The 25,412-nt window shown below is 40.8% G+C and overlaps 1 protein-coding gene across 1 annotated transcript in view; it reads left to right on the top strand.

Annotated features, from left to right (window-relative positions):
* LOC117495768 (1-phosphatidylinositol 4,5-bisphosphate phosphodiesterase gamma-1-like) overlaps positions 1-22,115 on the top strand; it is a 37,598-nt gene extending 15,483 nt beyond the window's left edge. The window contains 29 exon segments of the mRNA XM_034147269.1: positions 1,130-1,214; positions 1,306-1,386; positions 2,505-2,539; positions 3,279-3,351; positions 3,437-3,493; positions 3,495-3,533; positions 3,612-3,730; positions 4,287-4,372; positions 4,518-4,638; positions 5,197-5,365; positions 6,077-6,196; positions 6,277-6,384; positions 6,465-6,649; positions 10,436-10,636; positions 10,718-10,837; positions 10,929-11,112; positions 11,803-11,880; positions 12,340-12,443; positions 12,530-12,626; positions 12,702-12,768; positions 14,931-15,097; positions 15,956-16,052; positions 16,144-16,368; positions 17,345-17,490; positions 18,202-18,316; positions 18,412-18,573; positions 19,696-19,784; positions 20,251-20,435; positions 21,053-22,115. Of these exon segments, the coding sequence (XP_034003160.1) occupies positions 1,130-1,214; positions 1,306-1,386; positions 2,505-2,539; positions 3,279-3,351; positions 3,437-3,493; positions 3,495-3,533; positions 3,612-3,730; positions 4,287-4,372; positions 4,518-4,638; positions 5,197-5,365; positions 6,077-6,196; positions 6,277-6,384; positions 6,465-6,649; positions 10,436-10,636; positions 10,718-10,837; positions 10,929-11,112; positions 11,803-11,880; positions 12,340-12,443; positions 12,530-12,626; positions 12,702-12,768; positions 14,931-15,097; positions 15,956-16,052; positions 16,144-16,368; positions 17,345-17,490; positions 18,202-18,316; positions 18,412-18,573; positions 19,696-19,784; positions 20,251-20,435; positions 21,053-21,113 (3,376 nt within the window). The 3' untranslated portion in view covers positions 21,114-22,115.
* The last annotated feature ends 3,297 nt before the right edge of the window (positions 22,116-25,412 follow it).

The following is a 25,412-nucleotide window of genomic DNA, read 5'->3' as shown; positions in this document are numbered from 1 at the left end:
AAACTGCAACAACTTTTAGGCTCTTTTATGACTTTTATTTTATTATTAACCAAAACAATGTCCATTTATTGGCTGTTCTCAAGATACTCATTATATCTGCAGATGGAGTTTACCCCAGTTTTCATGAAAGTGTAAACGTCAGGAAGAAAAGACAGCTGGTGCTCCAGAACAGCTTCTTGTGGAGAGATTAGAGTATTTTGTCAACAACTGTGACGCACAACAAACTGAACATGTTTTAACACGTGTGATACATATAAGTACGGAAGTTAAAACTTTCCGCTTAGCTAAGAAAGTTACTTAACCCTTACTTGAAGATGTTGCACAGTATCCATTAGAAGGTTTTTCTTAATTAGGAAAAGTGTTAGGGCGTTTACGGCGTTGAAAGATATTTTGAAACGGTAAAATTCTACATTTTACGTGGAGACTGTTTGTAATACTGTACGTGTTATCCCCTCACAATCATGGCCGATAGATAAAACAAATAAAAGATGAAAGGCAGAAATACTAAATAGGCCAGAAGACGAAATGTTCATACTCATACTTCATAAAAAATGAAGGCAAATGCTTAAAGGTACATTTGGAAATAACAGCGAACAGAAAACAACGTATTTGGGAGGTCTATTAATTCAAGAAGTCGGTGAAAAGGTCTGTCCAAGAGGTTCAAAACAATACTTAAACGTGTCTGTTCTGTTAGAAAAATAAATCACTAATTACAGGAATGTCAGAGATACCTTAACTTGTTTTCCTAAGGTGTTTTCTCCAATGGTTGAACTAACCTTAAGTGTAAGACCAAGATAAGAAGAGCACCTTAAGTAAAGGGTTTGAGGAAACCTTAAGGAGAAGACTTAATAGTGTTTTGGATTTATTTGACTTCAAAGGAACCTTATCAGATTTAAGTTGTTTTTTGTGCAACCTGCCCCTGACATTGACAGCAGTTCTTCAAACCATGCAGCGCCACCTCCTGGTGACAACACATATAGCATCACTGGGAGTTTTATGAATGGTTCTCCAAAAGGTGTAATGACCGTATAGTTTGTTTTTAGGATGATCTAGTCTTTGGTTTGGATAGACAGTCCTGGAATCTCTTTAATGTTTATAATGTATATTCCTTGTCTTGTTTGTGTTTCAGCATCACAGTGAAGGATGTGAAAGCGCTGCTTCCTCAGATCAACTACAGAGTCCCTAACACGCGCTTTCTCAAAGACAAACTGCAGGTCAGACCTCCTTCAGACCCCCTGCCTCTTTGAATATCCTCTCCTAGATGATAAGATGTCACACAAACTCTCGTCCTCCCTCTTTCCGCAGGAAGTGGAGGCCAGGAGCGACTTGTCCTACCCCAACTTCTCCCAGCTCTACAGGACGCTCATGTTCGACGCACAGAAGAGCGTGAGTGTCCCTTTTGAGTTTGCACAGACACACACTATTGTTATTGTTATTATTATTATTATTATTATTATTAGGCGCCGCTTTCCACCTTCTTCTCCAGTAGGACTCAGATGAGGGTGTACTCTTATGTGTGGCTGTGAACATTTTTTTTTATTATGAAGGGCAGACCATCTATTTGTATTTATTTTGTTTTTTTAGAAAGGGGCAGGTCATACAAGATTTTATTCTTCTCCCTGCTCCTTTTCGCTCAATGGTGTGTAGAGACATGTTTTGTTGGCAATTATTGTACATTTGGTTATGCGTACCATGAGCGGGACAAATACAAATGAAATGAAACACTTACACTGTTGTGGAAGAAGTACTTAAATCCTTTACTTGAACTACAAGTATTGCAATGATATAAACATGTACACACTTACATTTGTGCTAAAGATTAGCAAATGCTTCATTGATATATATACATTTTAATGTGCTTTTCCAGGCACCCAATGCTTGCCATTTACATTCCATAATGCAGGGCATTTGCAAGGCATGCAAAACAAATAGAGGACTCAAGAAAAAAGTTTGAGAGTGAAACAGAGCAGAAAGGACAGTGAAATTAAATCTGCAAAGAAGCTGCGTTATCAAGCTGAAATAATGTAACTGAAGACATGATGTTCACTGCTGGATTCATGCAACTCAAGCAATATTTAAAATGGGTAGCTGTCATTCGAAGTACAAGTGATTTGTAATAAAACAATTGTAAAAAATGCAAAACCTTATTTTACCGGCTTATTACCTGAACAGATGCACTTTGCTCAGAATATAGACTCATATTTGTACATAAATCATAAACAAGTAACAAGAACAAAAAAAAAGAAAACTGAAAGACAAACAAAATTATAATATGGATGAAAAATAATAAAAGACAAAAGTAAAGCTGATTACAAAGTAATGAATCATACAATTCTTAGGGAGGGATGATTTCCCAAATATACATTTATACACACTTACGTACCCCTGTTCATATAAATACATACACAATTGATATTGACATATCGATGAAATATAATCCCTTCATTTGAGATGCAGGGTTTTCACACCTGTCTGTCAACTGGTCCCTCCCCTTTTCTCCCCAGATTATTGAGCAGCTGGAGCTCTCCTTCCCACTGCGGTGAGTCCCTCCACCTCCACCACCTCCCTCTTCCTCAGTGTCCACTCCCTCGTCTTCACCTCCCCCCCACCCCTTCTATCAGTCCAGTCTGGCACACACACAATATATACATTTGTTAAAGACGGAATAAACTACATCTTTAGTGGATGTCTTCAGTGCTTCATTGACCAAATGTGACATTACAGAGACATAGTTAGTGCTAAGGAAAAAGTTCAGGCTTCTTTGGATTTCTCTGGGTAACCAGGGGGTGTTCTCTATATGTTGTCCAGAAACAGAACATCCTTGTTAAGAGAACAAGGATGTTAGAAACTTAGCAAGTTTGCAATAACAGCAAAGAGTGCTGTTATTGCAAACTAGCTAAGTTTCTAACAGCGAAAATGGCGTCCCAAATAAAGAGTGAATAGGATATTATGGACGAAGATGCATTTTAGCTGTATGAGCTCGAGCCGTTGGTGTAGTTGTTTTTTTTTCTTCAGGAAAATAAAACATTCCCATGTGTTTTTGCCATTTAAATGGTACTTTAATGTTTTGTGTTGGCTCTATGGCTGTGAAACATCAACACGTATGGAACATTAACTTACAAATTGCATAATTAGAACTGGCAAAGGTAGAGTTATACGAGTAGTTCCAGATAGCCATTTGTATATCATGCATCAAGCCCCGTTTCTCATTTAGTTGAACTATTGTTAAACTTTTACTTATATGCTATCTGAAATTTAAAAAAACGGTGTGTTTGTAGGAATGTGGACAGACCGGAGCTTTGTCAGATGTCCCTCTACGACTTCCAGAAGTTCTTACAGATGGATCAGAAGGTACTGAGCAGATTCAGCACTAATCACAGTAACATTTTCTGTTCAAATCTGCTCTGGGCTCACTTCTGTATCCGTCTCCTCTCAGGAGTCCTGGGCTTCAGATCTGAGTCGTGTCCGAGAGTTCCTCACGGGGTACATGAGGGGGGGGGCCGCAGCCGGAGCCCATGCTACAGCTCGATGAGGTGAGACAAAGAAAGAGAAACCTGAAAAATCTGTCCAGAGTTATTCCTGCTTCACAGCCTGGTGCTTCATGTTTTTAGTTCCTGACGTTCCTGTTCTCTAAAGAGAATTCTGTGTGTGACCCTCAACTGTCTCCTGTCGTTGCTGATGACATGAAAAGGCCGCTGTCTCAGTACTGGATCTCCTCCTCTCACAACACGTACGTCCCAACATTTGTGTCGCAAGAAAAGCATTTTGTTGTATTAAAAGGAGCTTTTGGAAAATAATGGTGATTTAATGACACCACCTTGTCATATTAAGAGTCATATGAAAAGAAGAGATACTTTTCTCTCTCTTTCTTTCTTCTCTGTATGTCCAATGTTCACATATAGCTTAGCCTAGCATTGGTTATTTTTTTGCTGGTCTTGCAAACAGCCCCAAGCCTACCTGACTCAAAGTTGTGTATGTGTGTTTGAGATACAAATATCACATGCTTTGATAAGCAGTTTAACTTAAAATCCCAGCTTACATTTGTTGCATGTATCTAAATCCTTTTTTAGCCATTCATCTTTTTCAAAATGATGGTTATTTTGTGGTTCTGTCTATCAAATGTGTGGATTTGTTACTGGCTTTAAAACAATTATTTTACTGAATAATAAAGATGAAATAACTGACAATATGTATTAATCAATGGTGGAAACTATGATTAGTCGCATCCCATTGAATGCACATTAAGGTACAGTTCTGAACTTGTTTCTTTGTTCCTGCTCTCTCAGCTACCTGACAGGTGATCAGTTTTCCAGTGAATCGTCTCTGGAAGCGTACGCCCGCTGCCTCAGGATGGGCTGCCGCTGCATTGAACGTGAGAGTCCCCAATATTTGATATAAAAATTAATAAAAAATGAATCAGAAATAGAAATATGTTCTTGATCCTCGGGGGGAATTTTGGTTAATATCTGTTTAGGGAACAAAAGGTTTTCAAATGAATCTGTGTTTTGTGCTCACAGTGGACTGCTGGGACGGACCTGACGACCTGCCAATCATCTACCACGGCCACACGTTAACCTCCAAGATCAAGTTCCTGGATGTGCTGCACACCATCAAAGAGCACGCCTTCGTCACATCTGAGTACGTTTGGAGATGGTTTTCATAGTATTAATAAATGTTATTTAGATCACATCTGCCTGGGTGAGAATACCAGTGCTTTGGGATAGTTTGGGTTGTTGAAGGGGGTAGTGTGAGGTACTTATCCTAAAAAACGTTATATGATGTTATATATATCAGGAGTAGATAGGGAAACATAGAGGAGTAACAGCACAAAAGCAACGCAATGTAAAGTGAGATTTGCAACAGGGGCAGAAACCAAGGTCATGTAGTCACCTATTTAGTTACCATTTAACAATATCCCTTAAACTTTATTTAAACCTAGTCCCTAACATCTCCACTAGTGTTGCAGTCGTTTGCAAGAAACCTGCCAGTTGTTTTGTTTCCAGATATTCAGCTCCCTGCTGTGTGTGTGTGTGTGTGTGTGTGTGTGTGTGTGTGTGTGTGTGTGTGTGTGTGTGTGTGTGTGTGTGTGTGTGTGTGTGTGTGTGTGTGTGTGTGTGTGTGTGTGTGTGTGTGTGTGTGTGTGTGTGTGTGTGTGTGTGTGTGTGTGTGTGTGTGTGTGTGTGTGTGTGTGTGCAGGTATCCTGTGATCTTGTCCATCGAGGACCACTGCAGCGTGGTGCAGCAGAGGAACATGGCCACACACTTCAAGAAGGTGTTCGGAGATCTGCTGCTCACCAAGCCTGTAGACAACGGCGCAGAGGAGCTCCCCTCCCCCCACCAGCTCCGCAGGAAGATCCTCATCAAGGTACGCATTCAGACACACACCTACCCCTCTGGTTAAGGGTTTTAGGCTTCTTGCACCATCGCTGAGGGTGGACACTGGGCTAGAGAAAGTTATTTGGTAGAGGAGGGGGAGGCTCAAGAGGCCCTATTCGGCTTTTTGGGGGTTCCTTTTCCTGTAGTGTATTACTTAGGTTTGTATGCATGTAAAGGGTCTGCAAATGTAATGTATCCATAGAAAATTGGAGGAAAGAGCAATGGATTTTACTGATAAATTATCAACAATTGAAAAAATAGCAGCAGATTAAAACAGTTTTCTCGTGGCTCGTCAAATATCTGATATAACCTTTTCTTTCTTTTACATTACATAAAAACAAATGGGAATGTCAAACTTCAATAGATCTTTCTACTTTGTCACCGTTTGAGTTGCCCTTGTAATGACCTTATTGTGTTGTGCACTCTTCTTCTGCAATGGTTTTCCAATTAGAGTAATGGTACCACCTGCTGCTTATCTCGATTAACAACCCCTAATAGATTGCATTAAAGGAGTGGGTGGCAACAGGCATTCATTTGCATTTAAATGGCAGATTCTTTGTAAGATTTAAATGAAAATCCATTGGCCTTGAGCAAAATCTTCAACCTCCATAAATTATAACATGTTGTAGAAAATCCCAACATGCATGCAGAAAATGCTCCCACATTCCTCAGTGAGGTTAAGTTCCCCCCTTTATCACAGCACAAGAAGCTGGTGGAAGGCACGCTGTACGAAGAGGTGACTTCAGCCAGCTACTCAGAAAACGACATCAGCAACTCTCTGAAGAACGGCATCCTCTACCTGGAAGACCCCATCGACCACGTGAGTGTGTCCGTCTGCCTCACACACACAGTCAGTGTGTCGTGGAGTGTTACTGAAATGTGTTTGTGTGTGATTCACAGACGTGGACCCCGCACTATTTTGTCCTGACCAGTAATAAGATTTACTATTCAGAGGAGACGTCTCACTACCAGACGACTAATGAAGAGGAGGACGACGAAGCGAAAGAGGTAGGGAGATGATTATGAAAAATAAACAAGATATAATAAAGTGTTTATCAGGTAAAGCTGATGCTCCCTCCCTCGGTCAGGAGTGTAACAACAACGAGCAGCACTGTGCCGAGCGCTGGTTCCACGGGAAGCTGGGCGGAGGTCGTGACGGGCGACAGGTGGCCGAGAAGCTCCTGCAGGAGTACTGCGAGGGGGGGGCCAAGGACGGAACCTTCCTGGTGCGGGAGAGTGAGACGTTTGTGGGAGACTACACCCTCTCCTTCTGGTCAGTTACACTGAAATCACACACTACACACTCAAATTGATCTCAGCTTCTTTTTGTTTTGGAGAAAGAAAGAAAGAAAGAGAAATAGGAATAAAAGAAGAGATAGCAGGATTATAGAAACACATTTATAAGAACGTGATTGGGGGAGTTGAGTAAGGCAAGGCAAGGCAAGTTTATTTATATAGCACCTTTCAACACAAGGCAATTCAAAGTGCTTTACAAAAATGAAAGACATTAAGAAAATGGAATTTAAAAACAGTCATTAAAAAGCAAAGATAATAAAATAAACATTAAAAGAAAAAATACATGGATAAAAGTTACAGTGCAGTTTAAGATATGAATAGTTCAATTAAAAGCAGTGGCAAAAAGAAAAGTCTTCAGCCTGGATTTAAAAGTAGTAAGAGTTGCAGCGGACCTGCAGGTTTCTGGGAGTTTGTTCCAGATATTTGGAGCATAATAACTGAACGCTGCTTCTCCATGTTTAGTTCTGACTCTGGGGACAGAAAGCTGACCAGTCCCTGAAGACCTGAGAGTTCTGGATGGTTCATAATTTAGCAGTAGGTCAGAAATGTATTTTGGGCCTAAACCATTCAAAGCTTTATAAACCAGCAGCAGTATTTTGAAATCAATTATTTGACAAACAGGAAGCCAGTGTAAAGACTTCAGAACTGGAGTGATGTGATCCACTTTCTTAGTGTTAGTGAGGACTCGAGCAGCAGCGTTCTGAATTAGCTGAAGCTTTCTAATAGATTTTTTAGTGAGACCTGTGAAGACACCATTACAGTAGTCGAGTCTGCTGAAGATAAAAGCATGGACAAGTTTTTCCAAATCCTGCTGTGACATTAGTCTTTTAATCCTAGATATGTTCTTTAGGTGACAGTAGGCTGATTTAGTAACTGTTTTAATGTGACTGTTGAAACTCCATGAGTCCATCTACACCTAGATTTCTGGCTCTATCTGTTGTTTTGAACATTGCAGACTGAAGCTCAGCGCTAACTTTTATACGTTCTGCCTTGGCTCCAAAAACCATTACCTCAGTTTTATCTTTGTTTAATTGGAAAAAGTTCTGACACATCCAGTCATTGATTTGTTCAATGCACTTACTCAGTGTTTGAATTGGAGCATAGTCTCCTGGTGAAATGGTTATGTAAATTTGTGTGTCATCCGCATAGCTATGGTAACTTATTTTGTTGTTTTTCATTATCTGAGCCAGTGGTAGCATGTAGACGTTAAAGAGAAGAGGCCCCAAGATGGAGCCTTGAGGTACCCCACATGTCATATTTGTCAACTCAGATGTGTATTTACCCATAGAAACAAAGTTGTTTCTGTCCTTTAAGTAGGATTCAAACCAATTTTGAACTGTTGCCGAAAGTCCCACCCAGTTCTCTAGTCAGTCTAGTAATATGTTGTGGTCAACAGTGTCAAACGCAGCACTGAGATCTAATAATACTAACACTGAAGTTCTGCCACTGTCTGTGTTTAAGTGGATGTCATTGAAGACCTTAACAAGAGCAGTCTCAGTGCTGTGGTTTGGACGAAAGCCAGACTGGAACACATCAAAACAGTTATTTAAATGCAAGAAATTACTCAACTGTTGAAAAACAACTTTTTCAATGATTTTACCAAGAAATGGCAGGTTTGATATGGGCCTGTAATTGTTCATTACTGAAGTAAGAAAACATTGTTTTAGCTACGAGTTGATAAAATAAACAATTGTGATTATTTGTAATGATATTGCAATTACGATATGATTTGCGATGGACTGTAAATGGGAACAATAGTTTCATTTTTTCTTTACCAAACAAGGATATTTTATCACGTAAAGCCACAATACCACAATACTTGGTTTAGAGTATTTCACATATTTTGCCATAACCAAATATTGCATTTACTGTGATTTGGATTCTATATTGTGATATTTTATATAATTTAGATGAATAGTGCAGCCCTAATTTCAGCATTTGTTAACATTTTGTTCTGAGTAAGGTCAAAGTTAAAGTGGACCTATTATGCTATATTGGAAAAATATATTGTAGGGCCATACCTATACAAAACATGTCTGTGAAGTTTTTTGCTTAAAATACCAAACAGATCACCCATTGTAGCCATGCCTCATACTGCTCATACCCCTCTTTTGAAGCCCTGTTAGAGAAACGCGGATTTTGAGTCCTTAGCTTTAAAAAAAGAAAGAAAGAGGAGGCGGAGCTAATGCCTGATCAGAATTATACCGGAGATAAAGTTAAATTCTGCTGTGATAAAACGCCATCCTGTTCTAAACCACATCAAGGATTATTTCTGAAACAGTATGGAGCTCAAATGCTTTTTCTCTTGCGGGTTTCCTTTTTTTATTTCCTGCTTTTTAAACACATGTGCTCTACACAGTACAGGTTAGCTCTGAGTGTTAGCAAGGCTTGCTAATGTAAACAAAGACGAGATTACGTCCAAAACACGTCAGGCATTGTTTCTGATAGCAACTTTCTGTGGGTCCACCGCCGATTTGACGTCATATCGGCAGCAAATCGGTATCCGCTCGTTGTACACCCGTTTTTAAAAGATTTTGGTACGGAGGAAAAGAGAAAGGGTTTTATTTTCTGACGCTGCGTGAGTTCCCCGACGCACCAGGGACACATATTTATGTATAAAAGACATCAAAAAGTGCATTTTGCATGATAGGTCCCCTTTAACCTGTTCAACCTGGAGGCCCCCGCCCGGGGCTATGATCGCCAATTTTGGGGCCGATCGCCGGATCTGCCTTTATGTTTTTGTTCTATGCAATCTGGTTAAAATTTGAGCAATTTATTTAAGTCCCCGGTGTTCCAGGGAACTCACCAAGTGTCAGAAACACAACCCTCTCTATTTTCCTCCATACCCAAATCTCTAAAAAAGGGGCTGCAACGGATCTGATAAAAACTGATCCAGATTTGAACACTGTCCTGACGTCAGGACGGTGGCGCTACGGCTATTGGGCCAACTCTCCACCTATCAGGGGAATGTGGGGTTGGGCCACGGCCGGCCATTGGCGCTCGAAAGCGCTGGAGACGCTGTAGTACATATGCCAGGCCTGTAAGTGGCGCTGTAGTCTGCCACAAAAGCAGCGAAGAAGACTTCCCGCCCATAGTTACCATGGTTACCCTTCTGTTTATTCTCCGCTATGGCTTTTTTTCTCCCTCCCCGAGGCAAGCGTTTGCTCCCGCAGCAAGCACTGTAATTCTCTCCTGTTAGTCCACCAGCAGATGACAAACACCCACCTCTCCGCCTCTTCCAAGGAACGAGGGGACCGTGCGGCAGAGTTTCAGTTTCAGTTTCTTTCGCCGGTCAAGATGTCCGTTAAAGTTTAAATCTTCCGGACAAAATCAGAAAAGTGCCGGTCAAAGGTCTTCTTTGTTATTTAATGAGCTTTAAAACAAATGAATAACAACTCGATATAATAAAACACAGAGGACGGAGATCTCTTTTTCTCCCCCTCTTCTGACAGCCCAGCAGCTGATCAGAGCACGTCTCCCCTCTCCTGCAGGGGGGCGTGGTCAGCAGAATCAGACCCGTAGACAGCAAACAGCACATAGAGCGAAATGAGGCATGGCTAAAATGCATGATCTGTTTGGTATTTTGAAAACAGAAACGTATAAATATACCTTATATAGGTATGGCCCTACAATATATCATTTAAATATAGCATGATAGGTCCACTTTAAGTATTGAATGTTTAATCAGTCTTTGTCTTCAGCCTGCCAGAGTTTTATAACAGATGAGTAGCGTTGAATATGCAAACGGTCCCTCCTCCTCCAGGCGCTCCGGTCGGGTCCAGCACTGCAGGATCCACTCCCGTCAGGAGTCGGGCTCCACTCGATTCTACCTTACCGACAACCTGGTATTCGACAGCCTGTACCGCCTCATCTGCCACTACAGAGACACGCCTCTGCGCTGCAACGAGTTTGAGATGCGGCTGCTCAGCCCCGTCCCTCAGCCCAACGCGCACGAGAGCAGAGAGTGAGTCATCAATGTCCCTTCACTACTGATGTATTTGAAAGCAGAGAGGAAAACTGAATAAAACAGATTTCTGTCTTCCAGGTGGTTCCACTCCAGTCTGTCGCGTGTTCAGGCTGAACACATGCTGATGCGTGTCCCCAGAGACGGAGCTTTCTTAGTGCGGAAACGCAGCGAAAACAGCTCCTATGCCATCTCCTTCAGGTCGAAAAAACCCAAAGACAATCAATGAAGTCTATTTTTGAGAGTTTAACGTTCTGTGTTTAAATGTCCTTCTCTGTCCATCTGCCTGCAGGGCGGAGGGGAAGATCAAGCACTGCCGTATTCAGCAGGAAGGACGCCTCTTCATGTTGGGCAGCTCGGCAGAGTTCGAGAGTCTCGTGGACCTGGTGACCTACTACGAGAAGCATCCTCTGTACCGCAAGATGAGGCTCCGCTACCCCATCAACGAGGACACTCTGGACCGCATGGGCACCGCGGTGAGACACACACAGATCAGGAATCAAATATTAAATGTTTACATCACTGCTGTAGTAGCCCGTGTTTTCCACTTAAAGTCACCAACTTGACAACCAACTGTTGACGTCCAGCGCTCTGTCTGTTAACCTCTTTCCTTCTCTTGCACAGTGTTGCTTTTTTCTACTGGGGACAGTTTAGCCATCATGTATCCAAAGTTTGGTGCTCTCCTCGAATATAAATATGAATATTCAAAAAGTATTTTATGATCAAAATAAAAACATAATGTCCATCAGAAGTTTCAACCGTACATTGTTTTTCATCAATCAACCAGTAATTGTCTGGCATCCTTGATGATAAACACCTAAATAATCAATTGGCATACTTCATTTTGTGGATTCTTCCTCAATTTGCACCTTAAATAGCGTTTTTTTATGCAATAAACTAGTGTCCGCCATTAAAGTCATGCATGGTTTTCACTGAGATACTACTAATTCAAGTAACCTGGCTGATTCAAAAGCAGAAAAAAAAGAATGAAAAATACAAAATATAAATTGTATGTAGCAATAACGTGCACAACATAATTACCACAACTGATATTTGCTGTTATTGTACCTTCATACATGTGTATTGCAGCTTTCAATGCAGAATGAGTTTAATAGCGCCTTTTAAACCTCAACACTAACCGCTATTATTTGTCATGGATGTGTCAGGAGCTCGACTACGGGGCGCTATATGAGGTCCGCACCCCTCATTTCTACGTGGAGGCCAATAAGATGCCCACAGCTCGGGTAAGTGAGACTGAACTGTGGACCTCCAGTTTTATTCACTGTTAATCATCTAATCATTATCATATCATTCAACACATGATTAGCAGAGTTATTCCCTTTTGAAGCTAATATGGAGTATTTATTTCAGAATGTATTTATTCCATTGCCAAATTAACCTCTTTCTATTACTTACTTATGATATCAAATTGTATTCCATGGAAGAGCAGAGTTTAGTTTTACTGTTTGGTGAAACTCTTGAACTCCAGTTTGAGAGCCTTTTTAGCTTATGGATGAGTTAGCGATGAAGAGAACAAAGAAAAGAAAGACAAGTTGAAGGAAGAAAGGGATGTTCTTGAGTAAGGAAATAGAAACAGGATGTACAGTATAAGATTTAAACATGTTCTGACTTTTGCACCTCCTAGTGGTCATATGTAAAAGTTCAGAGTGTCAGACAGACTGATGGTTCCTCTCCTATTTCAGTGCACGGTCAAAGCTCTGTACGACTATCGAGCTCAGAGGGAGGACGAGCTCTGCTTCCCCAAACAGGCGCTCATCGTCAGTGTGGAGAAGCAGGATGGCGGCTGGTGAGTGCATCTGTACCATGTGACCTCCTGTTTGTGTGTTACTTCCACCTATTGCAGCTCCTCATGAACCTGTGTGCTGTGTTTAGGTGGCGAGGCGACTACGGAGGGAAGAAACAGCTGTGGTTTCCTGCAAACTATGTGGAGGAGGTCCCCAGCTCCCCCTCCAGAGAGCCGGACCAAGTGGTGAGTGAGGGGTGAGCTGAACAAAATGATCAGCTTGTGTTTCCAATCCTAATTTTGTTGTTGTTGTTGTCTCAGTCCACAGAGAACAGTCCTCTCGGGACGTTTCTTAAGGGCTTCATTGATGTTCCCACCTGCCATGTCGGTGAGTCCAGTAAACACATGCTTCAGAGCCATTTTTTACTTTTTATTTATAGACTTATACAGTCCAAACACTTGCTTGCTTTGGTTAAAATGCTCATTTATATTTTTTGAAGAAAAATAAATACAGCCCATAATATGATTAATCTAAGAAATGAAAATAATTGAGATGGAAGGTAAGTATAAAGCTGTCCGATTACATTTTACACAGACATCCTACAAAAACCTCACAATCCTGTAAAAGAGCGGGAATTATCTTCAGACGTCTTTAATCTGTCTGACAAGCAAAATGTATGATTTCTGCAATTTTGTGTAAATTGCACAGTATTTCCTTCAAAATGGTTGATCTGGATACGCCTTCACACTTCTACTGCAATTTCTGTAAATGACCCAACTAACCAACCAAATCTTGAACACATAAATACACTTCCTGATACATTTCACCCTGTGGAGACTTTTGACTCTTCTTCTGGCTTATAAAGCACTACATGGAAAGGCACCATCATACCTATTGCACAATTGTAATCCTCTATTGCTCCTCTAGGGCATTAAGCTACCAGAGTGCAGGGTTGCGGTCGAATAGTCCATTTAGCTTAGGAACCTTCCTAACGGAGTGAAATAACCCGGAAGTCCCTCAGTGGCAGCCATGATAAGAGCCGTTCGAATTCTCTAAATTAAAAGGAAAGGAGGTTTCAAACTTCCTTTATAACCTCCTTTAGCTTAGGAACCACTGGACCTCCCTAACCTAAAGGAGAGGGGGAAATGCTGCCCCACAATGCCTTGCGGCCGCGGCATTTGCCGTCACACAACAGTCGGCCGTTCACGGAAACAATCGATTATGAACGAGAAATGATATCATGAAAGTTACGGTTCAAAACGTATGTGGTAAGTTGCCAAAGTGCTTTGTTTTGAACGTTCATCAGTATTATAATCAAAAAGAGAAATATGAATGTTAGTTTTTACTGAAATGATCAAATAAAGTCAACATTTCACAGTCTTTACTGAGCTGTGTGGGGTTTGTTCAACTTTTAAAAGATGTTTGAATGGTGATATACACAGTGATAGATGTTAAGCACTAACGTTTATAATAAATACATTTGTATTTATTTTAAGATCTTTTCATACAATCATATGTATTGGGATCATTTGTATTAATGTGGACCGGAGGGAGAGGGTGACGAGCATAAGTTTCACTTTCCTTTTTTATTTCAATTCCAACTTTGGTCATGAAGAATATGTTTCTCTGTTGTCCCCGTTCATAAAGCATAAAACAACAGCATCAGAGCACGGTGCAGAGTCTCTAGATGAGTTTACAGTAGTCCCTCGTTCTTATTATACATCCATGTTGTAGTCCGCTGTATAGAAAACTGTAGTTTCCATAGTTTCCCCACAGCAGCAGACGCACATTTATGACCTCCACTGGCGCATCATAAACACGTCGGATAGTGAAAGTGCAGTCGGATTCTCAAAGCACTGCAGTCTCTTCTCCTAAATCCTTTTGAATTCTCCTATCCACTATCCCTTAACCCTGTGACGTTTCACTCAGAGGTCAAGGAATAGACGATAGGGTTAGAATTTAGGAGCTGTTTTTTTGGACTATTCGACCGCAACCAAAGTCTTTTAGTGGTTCCCAGAGTCCGAAGAACCAGATCAGGAGTCAGAGCGTTCAGCTACTAAGCTCCCTTTCTCTGGAACCAACTTCCTGTTTTTATTATGGAGGCAGACAGTGTGCAGAAGAGTGTGTTGAAGACCTTCCTTTTAAATAAAGCCTATACTTGGAGCTGATTATGCTGTGTTTGTCCCCCTGAGTCCTACATTTTATGGTATTTATTCTATTGTTGTATTGTATTTTTACTGTCTTTTTGTTGCATTTTATCTTGTTTTATTTGTATCTATTTGATTTGTGTTTCATGTTCTATCTTGTGTTTTTATTATTTGATTTATCTGTTAACACTGCCATCAATGTTTGTTTATCTCTAAAGCCCATGTCTCTAAAGAGACATGCATGTTTTGTGATAACTTGCTATATAAATAAACTTTGATTTGATTGTTGTAACCTGTTAGCCCTCTTTGGAAACACATCTAAAAAGTCTCAAAAACAACTTTTTCTGAACGGAACTCTCTCTCTCTTACCTTACTTCTTCCTCTCTCCATCGCTCTGTCCAGTGGTGCTTAAGGACGGGAAGAACTCTCGCCCCCATGTGATCACCATCCAGTCCCAGCAGCCGTCCTCTCTCCCGGTGCAGACCCTGGACGTGGCGGCCGACTCTCTGGAGGACCTGACGGGCTGGGTGTCCCGGATCAGAGAGGCCACGCAGAACGCTGACGCACGGGTCAGTACGCAGGGAGGGACAACTTCATCTTGTGGGAAATGTAGCCATTTTACAGACATTACATTTTTAACAATCAGATTCACAATTCTTTATTTATCCCATTTCAGCGACCTTGGGTCCCGTGAAAGGCGCTTTATAAATTCCATTTATTATTATTATTATGAGGACATTTGTTTTGATGACAGTTGCTCCATTAAAAATGTAATAACTTAAGAAAATAGAATAGAAAAAGTATATAAACATAAGAAGTTAAATTAAAATGTGCAATAAGAAAATAAGATGAAATAAAAAGTAAGAAAATGTAAGCCTATGGAGTTAAAGTAAAAATGTGCCACATGAAAATAAAATGGAATAGAATACAAATAAAATAGTAAAATTAGGTTTCATGACAGTTGCCCCATTTTATAATAACATGAAAATAAAAAGATAAAATGAAATAGAATGAAAACAAAATATTAAGATAATAAGTTAAGTAAAAAACCTGCAAGTTGTACTTCTATAAATATACAACATGTTAAACATGAATATTACAATATATACATTTGTTTATAAGTATTAATAAAGATATTGATGAGGAACCATACTATGGCTCACAATGCTCAGTGTAATACAGTGATGATCCTAAGTTGTATTAATGTTGCCCAGTTGAATAATTATAAGTACACAGTATAAGTATTGTCAGTATTGCCCAGTTACAGAGGGTGAAAGCCACTGATTGGTAAGTCAAGTCAATGCATTAAAGTCTTTTTAACAATCATTTCGGATTAAACCTTTGACCATGTTGCTGCTCTTTCTAAAGTAATCCAATATTTCAAAGGCTCTTTTTATATTGACTGAACAGTATCTCCATGGTAACAGATGCAGGAGGAGAAGCAGATGGAGAGGAGGAAGAAGATCGCGGTGGAGCTGTCAGAGCTGGTGGTCTACTGCAGACCCGTCCCCTTCAACGAGGACAGTAAGGACCAAACTGCTCTCTCTTCTTCTCTTGCATCACTTGTAAAGTTTCCGTGTTTAACTCTTTTTTTTTTTTTTTGCTGCTGTTTCAGAGATCGGGACAGAGAGGGCGTGTTACCGGGACATGTCCTCCTTCCCGGAGACCAAGGCGGAGAAGTTTGCGACCCGCAGCAAAGGGAAGCGCTTCCTGCAGTACAACCGCCGGCAGCTCTCCAGAGTCTACCCCCGAGGACAGAGGCTGGACTCGTCCAACTACGACCCGCTGCCCATTTGGCTCTGCGGCTCCCAGCTGGTGGCTCTCAACTTCCAGACCCCAGGTCAGTGTGCAGATATACATGTACGTTTACACAGTGTCAGAACAAAAGAGAAGGGCACATACAAGCAATCAACAAGTAAGTAAAACATTATATAAAAAGCTATTGTAAAAAAATGTTTTCCTCATATTCAATGTTGGTTGCTAATTACAAGTTAAGTGCCACTGACAGACATTTTCTGCTTGTTTTTGGATCTCAAGCATGCAAATACAGTTTGTGATGAATTCAAATGTATTTATTTACTTATTAGAATGATTTGCTTGCATTTGTGTGACCACCAGGGAAATGGAACAGTATACTACATAGAATAAAATGAAAAAATATATGCTTGATCGCATTTCAGAGTTAAATCTAAGGGGTGAAGAGATGGTTTAAAGAGGTCCTGTTGTGTGTTTTGGGTTTCCTGTAGTGTGTTCTATAGGTTTTTGTGCATGCAAATGGTCTGCAAAGGCTTGAACCCCAAAGTTCCCTCCGCACTCCCCCTGGCTAGCACTTAAACACATTGCTTGTGAGGGCGGGACATGACCAATCAGAGCAGACTGGGCTCTGGTTTCAGACAGAGGGTGAAAAGAGGTGCTGCAGCACAGGCAGTATGAGAAACATAAATACATTTTTGAACATTAAAGCATGGAGACATGTCACAGTAGAAGCACTACATATAAATATGAACCTAAAAATGAGCATAATAGGGCCACTTTAATGGTTTACTGCTACAGAAAAAATAATCATTTTCAAAATGTGTTTAAAGAATATGTTTACCTCTTCAGGTTGATTATTCAAATGATCTGAAGCGAAAGAAAAACAATATCTCGGTAAAAATGGTTGGAGGTTTGACTTAACTAGGTGACAAGGTGAACTTGAACGCATAATTACTACCCTCATGTACACACTTATTTAAAGTTGCAGGCTCTTAACAATAAGGATGTCAGTTGTATGAAACAAAGTAAATGTGTTTGATGAATCTGAAATGTGTGTGTAGATAAACCCATGCAGCTGAACCAGTCCCTGTTCATGCTGGGAGGGAGCAGCGGCTTCGTTCCTCAGCCCGAAGTTATGAGCGACGACGCCTTCGACCCTTTCGACAAGGACACCCTACATGTGGAGCCAATCACCATCCAGTTACAGGTCAGATCCATCATTTCTGGATAAAAGAAAAATGTTTTCTTAGCCCCCTCTTGACATTTTTATTTAGTTTTTGCTGTTTTATCCTTATGTTTTAAAGGAAAAAACAGTTTGCCCGGAGACTAAATATAGTATGATAAGAAAATGGCTCCATCTTAGAAACAGCAGGAAGCACAATCAAGCATTGCATGAACTCCTAACAAGTTGAATATTAACCAACACACTGCACAACAAAATTAAATGGAAGATGTGCTGTAAGATATTTGCTAAAAGTTAGTCTGAACCAGATTAATATTGATAATTGAACTTTATTGATCCAAAATTAGGTAAGTTATAGCAGCAATATACTTTATTTCAAGACTTTAGACCAAGGGTGCCCACACTTTTTCAGCTTGGGAGCTACTTTTAAAATGACCAAGCCCAAATGATCTACCTACAGGGCCGCCCCTGCCCAATCTGTGTCGCGAGCACGGCGGGGGGGGCAGATGAGGAGGTGAGGCCCCCTCATAACGGCATGAACCCGTATGGCACAATTTGCGATCGACCGATCGACGTATTGGGCACCCCTGCTTTAGACCAACCAGAGCCTATATTTCTCCTTATCATACTAAATCAAAGCTTGGGCCACAGTTGTATTAACAGTCTCTTAAAGCTTAAGATTAAGATGTTCGTTGTTCTATCTACTTTTCACACTTGTTTCTCATCTTGAATCAGGTGCTCGGAGCCCGCCACCTGCCTAAAAATGGCCGCAGCATCGTCTGTCCCTTCGTGGAGGTGGAGATCTGTGGAGCAGAACATGACAGCTGTAAATGCAAGACGGACGTCGTGGGTAAGACAACGTGCTGCCACCTGGCTGCTACATACGTGATTTACATTGATGTGTTCACTGCCTGAGCGCTGACCGTCTATCCTCCTGCTCCCCAGCTGATAACGGGTTGAACCCTGTGTGGGTGCAGAGGCAGTTTGTGTTCGACATCCACAACCCCAGCTTCTCCTTTCTGCGCTTCACTGTCTACGAGGAGGACATGTTCAGCGATCCTAACTTCCTGGCACAGGCCACCTTCCCTGTCCGTCTGCTACGCACAGGTGAATGTGAAATAATAGCAGAACCAAAACTCAAAGAAGAGAGAAAAAAATTGATTAACTGATTATTAAAGTTGTTTACCTGCGTTACATAGGGACATCACTACTTAAAGGGCCCATGTCATGCTTGTCATCCGGTTATTACCCGTCCCCTTGTGTGTTATGAAGGTTTTTATGCATGTAAACGGTGTGCAGAGTCAAAACCCTCAAAGTACAGCCTGTAGCGAGTAAAACACAGAAAATACCTCCCCAAAACGCCTCGTTGGAGATACATCATTGTCCATTTGATTCTTCCATTTCGTTCCGGGTACGGCATGATGTCATGCCGTACCCGGAACGAAATGGACCAATCCGTGGAGCCGTTACGTTACGTCCGCGGAGCCGTTACGTTAAGCCCCCGCTGATTGGTCCAAATTGACCAATCCACGGACTTCCTCACACACACATCTGTGTGCAGGGAGCAGGCAGCTCAGCTGATTTCTCCTCCCTGGCTGCAGGCTGATAACAGACAGTTGGGATCGAGGCGAAATTCTCTCTGCAGACCCATTCTCACAGCGTTTATCAACCTTTTTCTTACTCAATATCAAGCCACACTTATTGTTTTTACTTCGGCTGTGACTTTGTGTGTGCTCAGGATGAGTTTGGCTGTGTTTGGCTGTGTATCCTAAACAAGGAAACAACACCTCCACGGAGCTCAGCGCGATTCACAACGTCCTGACCAATCAGAGCACACTGTGCTCACAGGGAGGGTGGGGGCTGGAGCTTTGGAAGCTACAACGAGCCGTTAAAGGCAGAGAGTGAAATTCAGTGAATACACGTAGTTTACAGAGATGCTGTATGAGAAACCAATGTGAGTTTGAAAAATTGCACAATATAAATCTATTTTAGTATACCTCAACAATGGAATTATGATCAGTGGAGATGGCCATGACATGGGCCCTTTAACACTCCTTTTCTATTGGCTATCGCTCCAACGCATCTTACGTGATAGGCTAAGGGGCAGGACAACCAGCTAACCAATCAGAGCAGACTGGGCTCATGTGATAACATGATCTTATGATGTTAACTGTTGAACTGTAAATCATTTTTGCCAAAAAGTGTTGATTTAGTGGTGTGTGTGTCCAGGCTACAGGAGCATCCCCCTGAAGAACAGCTACAGTGAAGAGCTGGAGCTGGCTTCTCTTCTGGTCCACATAGAGATCGTCAATGCAAAGGTAAACCAGTTGTTGGGGGAGATAAAACAAATAAATGTGTGGTGTTATAAAAAAACAAATGCATGGCACATTTGTAAGAGTTTTCGCACATTATAAAGTGAAGTTTTGCCTTTACACGGAGGTACTGTAGTGCAGTATGCTTCCTGTTGTCCAGTGGTCTCCAGACAGTGCAATACATGTAGCTTGTACCGTTACCAGTGCTTTTTTTACCTTTTCACTGCCATGCAATTACTGGTACACATCCACGCTTTTGGAGCAACTTCGGGTTAAACTTAGAAATGTGATTACTTTGCGTTTCTTTTTTTTGACAGGTTACGGTTTAAAGGTTGATTACTAGCGTTAATGTGTAAACGTTGACAGCCCTGCTATTTATGTATTAGCATCTATGCAATTAGGATTATAGGAGAGAAGTTATAAATGATAACTTCCACTTTCCTCTCCGTCTCCTTCCTCACTGTGGCTGCAGGAGGAGGACGATGAGAACCTGTACATGTCCATCCAGCGGCTGCGGGATCGAACCAGCGAGCTGTCCACCCAGGTGTCCCTCCTGGAGAGGTCGGGGTCCGGGGACCTGGGCTACCAGCAGAGCCTGGAGGAGCTCAGAGCGGCTCAGGACCAGCTGAGCGAGCTGGTGGAGGCCCGGAACCGCAGGTGACTGACCACCAAGATTCAGAAAGGAAGCATGTACTTAATAATTTGTTTCGACAGACATTTATTCATTATTCATTTTATTATATTACATTTTGTAGATGATAATTCAATTAATTACAGTGTTTTTCACATATTTGCTAGATTGAGGTCGCCTGCCACTAGTCTATATATAGTAGTTTATATAAAAGTCAAAAGAAGATATGGCTCTTTTGGACATTTTCATTTCCTTCTATATTTTAATGATTTTTTTGTGCATTCACTAAACACTTTTATGACATACTACTTGTATATCAGTCTGCTATGAATTTTTTTTATATTTTAGTGTTACCATAAATGTATGCCATTAAAATGTCTTCAACAGTCATAAAACAAATCATAGCAGCACAGTCAAATGTATGCTAGTAGATATTCAAATGATATGTTCATATATAGTATGTTTTTTTTTGTTGAAATCAAAAATCTGCTTGTCTTTATCAAACCTTACCTTTATCTGGCCTGTTCCAGGTTATTCTGAAATAATAATTGTTAGATCTGAAGATGATCTAAAAACGCAGGCATGGGATGATATTGTACAGCAGATATATAACAAAAATAATATTGATTTTCTGCTTTTCCAGGCTGATGGAGAAGAAGAGGAGGGAGAAGCTCAGGCAGCAGGTGACGGCAAAGCGCAGCTAGCCCCCCCGCCCACCAGAGGGCGCTACACTGCGACTCAAACTGTGGCGGAAACTTCCCTCCAGAGCTGTGAGAACAACAGGCTCTGCAGCAGCCACTTGCAATCCTTTTATAACTGGAATAAAGAACATGTTCTTTCACAGTAGAATGTGAGACTTTAAAGCGCTATGCTGGACAACAGCAGAGATAAAGACAGACAAACAGAAGCATCTCATGGAAAACCTAAAGAAACTAAGCTATTAAAACAATCATGGACCTGAGGCTGAAACACATTAAGAGCCAACTGGATATGGGTTTCTTCTGAAGCTTTCATAGAAACCATACAGACACGAAGTAAATCTGCACCAAATGTGTTTTAATTCTTCATTCAAGTTGTTTTCAAGCACAAATACTCAGCTTTTTATTTGTTATATGATCATGAATTATTAAGTATGAGTTTCGGTCAGAATAAAAAAGCTAACTGAAGATGCCACCTTGAGCTTTAGAAAAATATTAAGAGGCATTTTTAATAGATTTGATGGTCCAATTTGTCGATAATGTAACTTTTCGAAACTGAACTTTTTAAAGTATATGGTATAATGCGTGAGAAATGAACTGAAATGAACTCACACTTTTGGAAACTTAGTTTGAAGCTCATCAGATCCACTCTTACTGTGTTTTGGTCTGTAGTGAGAAAGACAGGACAGCAGGGAGAAGGAAACTCAGGTTACAGGTATGTGGAAGAAAAAGCAAAGGCACATTCCAGCTAGCAAACAAGTTATTATCATGTATGTGCCTTCGATGTTGCCAATGTAGAGTATAATTACTACTCTTAAAAACAGTAAATAAATACTTTCTCTACAACTGGAATATTGGCCCTTAAAGGGAAAACGACTCACAAACGAGGAGGAATCCATTCGCTTCACTCTGACCACTTCTCATGAAATGGGTTTAACCCTCCTGTTGTCTTCGGGTCAAATCTGACCGATTTACTACTTCATCAATCATAACTTTTTTGTTCTACATTCGATTGCATTAAGGCTTCATGATATCCTTCACAGTAGACATTTGAACATGTACAATCACCACTTTCATTGAATTTTGGATGATTTAGTCAACTTTGTAACACCCACGGTGTTCCCGGTCAAAGATTACCGCCATAAAGAAAAGGAATTAGTAACCATCCAGATCAGATAACACACACACACACACACACACACACACACACACACACACCCTGGCGACCGGACATCTCCTTCATAATGCGCCTTCTCCTCGTTTTCCCAGCATTCACTGGATTATCCGTAAATCATACAAACAAAACCAAAACGTTGATGTATCTGTTTTCCCGTTTTGGTTTAAAAACTGAATAACGTCGGTTTTTTGGTTTTCCGAAAAACCAAAAAACGACACCGGTTCTTTTTTAAACTTTGTTAATATGTTTTGGATGCATTTTTTTTTAATGTATCTGCCGGTCCTTGGCACAATAAAGGTTGGGAACCCCTGCTCTAGATGTCCCCCCCCCCTTATGTGCCCAATCCCCCCATGTGAATCACACCTGGCACTCACAAACACACACACACAGAACAATTTGACACATTTCCCGCTCTTATGTGCCCATCCCCCCACATGGATCACACCTGGCACACGCATTACTTGTTCAGTGTCTATTCTTTGTATATTTACTGCAGTTTTTCATGTATACCAATAGTCTGATACAATATTTACAGTTTGAAAGGGTGTTAAATGACATTTGGTGATGATGAATGTTTTTTTTGTTAATGTAATAGCAGTTAAAACAGGACCGGTCAAATTTGACCGTGAATACCAAAGTAAGGGGGGGGGAAACGAAGGCAATAGGAGGGTTAAAGGGCTTTAAGACTGAAGTCTGCTCCTCCTGATTGAGACAGTCTTTTTTTTTTGGGGAGATCATATGAAGCCATGTGGCGAGTGCTTCTGAGCACAAAGTGGACAAACAAATCCTCACCAAGCCTCACAGAAGTCCTTTCTCAAGTTGCAGTTTTGCACCTCGATCGAGAAGCTCTTCAAAGGGCTCTAAATAAATCTATACCTTAAAAGGGGCATGAGAATTCCGAAGGGGGAGACAATATTCCTCACAGCACCCCCTGGATGTCACCTGCACAGGGCTATCACATTAAAACTAGAATTGTTTCCCCTAGCCACCCATCAGAACCAGGATCCGTTCACATCATCGGGCTCTTATCAACAGATGTGTCATACCTGGTCCTGGATCTGCCAAAAAACTGCTTCAAAATGACCCCCTGCATGGCTTTGTACCAAAAAACACCCCTTCCTAGCTACTTCTCCTTCCCATCATCCTCTTTTCTTATTGTATATAACTGCTTTTATTTATCAAACCGATGTTTTAATGGATGACAAATCATTGAAGATATACTGTAACGTTGTGTAGAATACATCATATATTGTTCACACAAACCTCTCTTTTCCTGCAGTTGCACTGTGTTGGGACTTCTATGCAAAGGTCTTCTTCGATTTGACTCCTGTTGTGTTCCCTTCTGTATCTATGCTAACTGTCCAGTATTATTACTCTGCATTACAAACCCTGTCCAAGTTCCACTTTATAAAAGTTCCTTCATCTATACTGTATCTACGTTTGTGCTCCTCTTTTAAAGGTACAGTCCATCCTTATTTCATGAGACACAACACTGTACTCGGCGCTGCACCGTCCTTTAAGACATGAAGCGCAAAACTAACAGCAGCAAATGATCTTGACAAGTAAGTAGAAAAGTACAGTGAGGAGAGAATTGAAAGCCATAACTCTACCAGACAGATGAGCAGCAATCTCGCATATTTTATCTCTGAAAGGGTCTTAGAAATCAGAATACCTCCGCTCCAATTATTTTGACTGAAAAAAAAAACGTCCCAACTACGGAACAAAAAATATATAAGAGAAATGTAAAGATTCTCACAATGGCAAATCTCACATTCTGTTGTTTAGCCGTGGCAACGTTTACTGCAATCATCACCGAAGTTAGTTAGTTAGTAACTTAGCAGGTTGGCATACTAAAAGCAAATGAACACTTAACATGTAGCTGAAAATCCAAAAGTCAAGACTAGGGCTGCAACAATTGGTTAGTTATTTTTAAAGCAACAATACCCCAAATAAATCAGTTTCCACCATATTCAATAAGAGCACCTGCCTTCTTGAGTTATGGCCAAAAACATTGCAACTCTTTCAGGGATCACACAGTGTCCTTCAACTTTGAACACCAAATTCTAATCGGTTTGTTCTTTAGTTTAAGAGCTATTGTGACATCAACGGTCAATTTATAGTATACCATAAAAAGTCATAGTATGTCGTACATTTTTTAGTTGAATTATAAAAGCAGTGTTAAAGGGGCCCTATTATTCTCATTTTCAGGTTTATATTTGTGTTTTGTGCCTCTACTTTGACATGTCTCCATGCTTTAATGTTCAAAAAGGTATTTATTTTTCTCATACTGCCTCTTTTCACCCTCTGTCTGAAACCAGAGACCAGTCTGCTCTGATTGGTTAGCTGGCCGGCTCTGTTCTGTTTGGTGAGAGATGTGTTGGAAACGTCCCGTCCCTTAGCCTATCCGGCACAATGTGTGTGAGCGCTAGCCAATAGAAGTGCGCATGTTACATAATGATGTCACTATGTTACGGAAGTAAAGAAAGGAGTCCAATCAATGGAGGTGTTTCAGGCTGTGGAGGGGGGGAAGTATGTGTGAGAGAATATCCCTCTGGCATGAACTTTTGAAGACCATGCACATGCACAAAAACCGATATAACACACAACAGGAAAGGAAAAACCCAGAAAATCTCAAATAGGGCCCCTTTAATATAATAACATCCACTGCACTGTTAGAGGAGCCTGTGACCTAAGAATGTCATTGTCATAACTACACTGTAGCTATGTACATATGACAATAAAAGCCTTGAATCTTGAATCTGAATCAAAGGGCGCACAGTTAAATAAGTGAGCAGGCCCTGAGTGTTTTGATACTGGATGATGATTATCTAAGTTACAAGGAACAAACTGTGAAAAATAATTAAGAAACGTAGAATGCTTTTGAACCAATGGCCCCTGCCCAACTTCCTTCCTTGGGTTTTGAAAAATATTAATTTAGTCTATCATCTAGCTTCTTTTTTACAATACCACTTTAATTTACATAATTTGACATTTGAAATACATTATTGATGATTAAAGCTTTTCTTGGAAGCTAGAAAAGCTTTATTGGAGGAGCCTTTGCCACCTTCATTGTGTTTCTGGAAGATTTGTTTGTTCTGTAAAGGTACCACTTGTACAAAGTCCATGTT

This window comes from Trematomus bernacchii, unplaced genomic scaffold, assembly GCF_902827165.1.
Source record: "Trematomus bernacchii unplaced genomic scaffold, fTreBer1.1, whole genome shotgun sequence".
NCBI lineage: Eukaryota > Metazoa > Chordata > Actinopteri > Perciformes > Nototheniidae > Trematomus > Trematomus bernacchii.
This window is presented reverse-complemented; position numbering and strand designations above follow the sequence as displayed.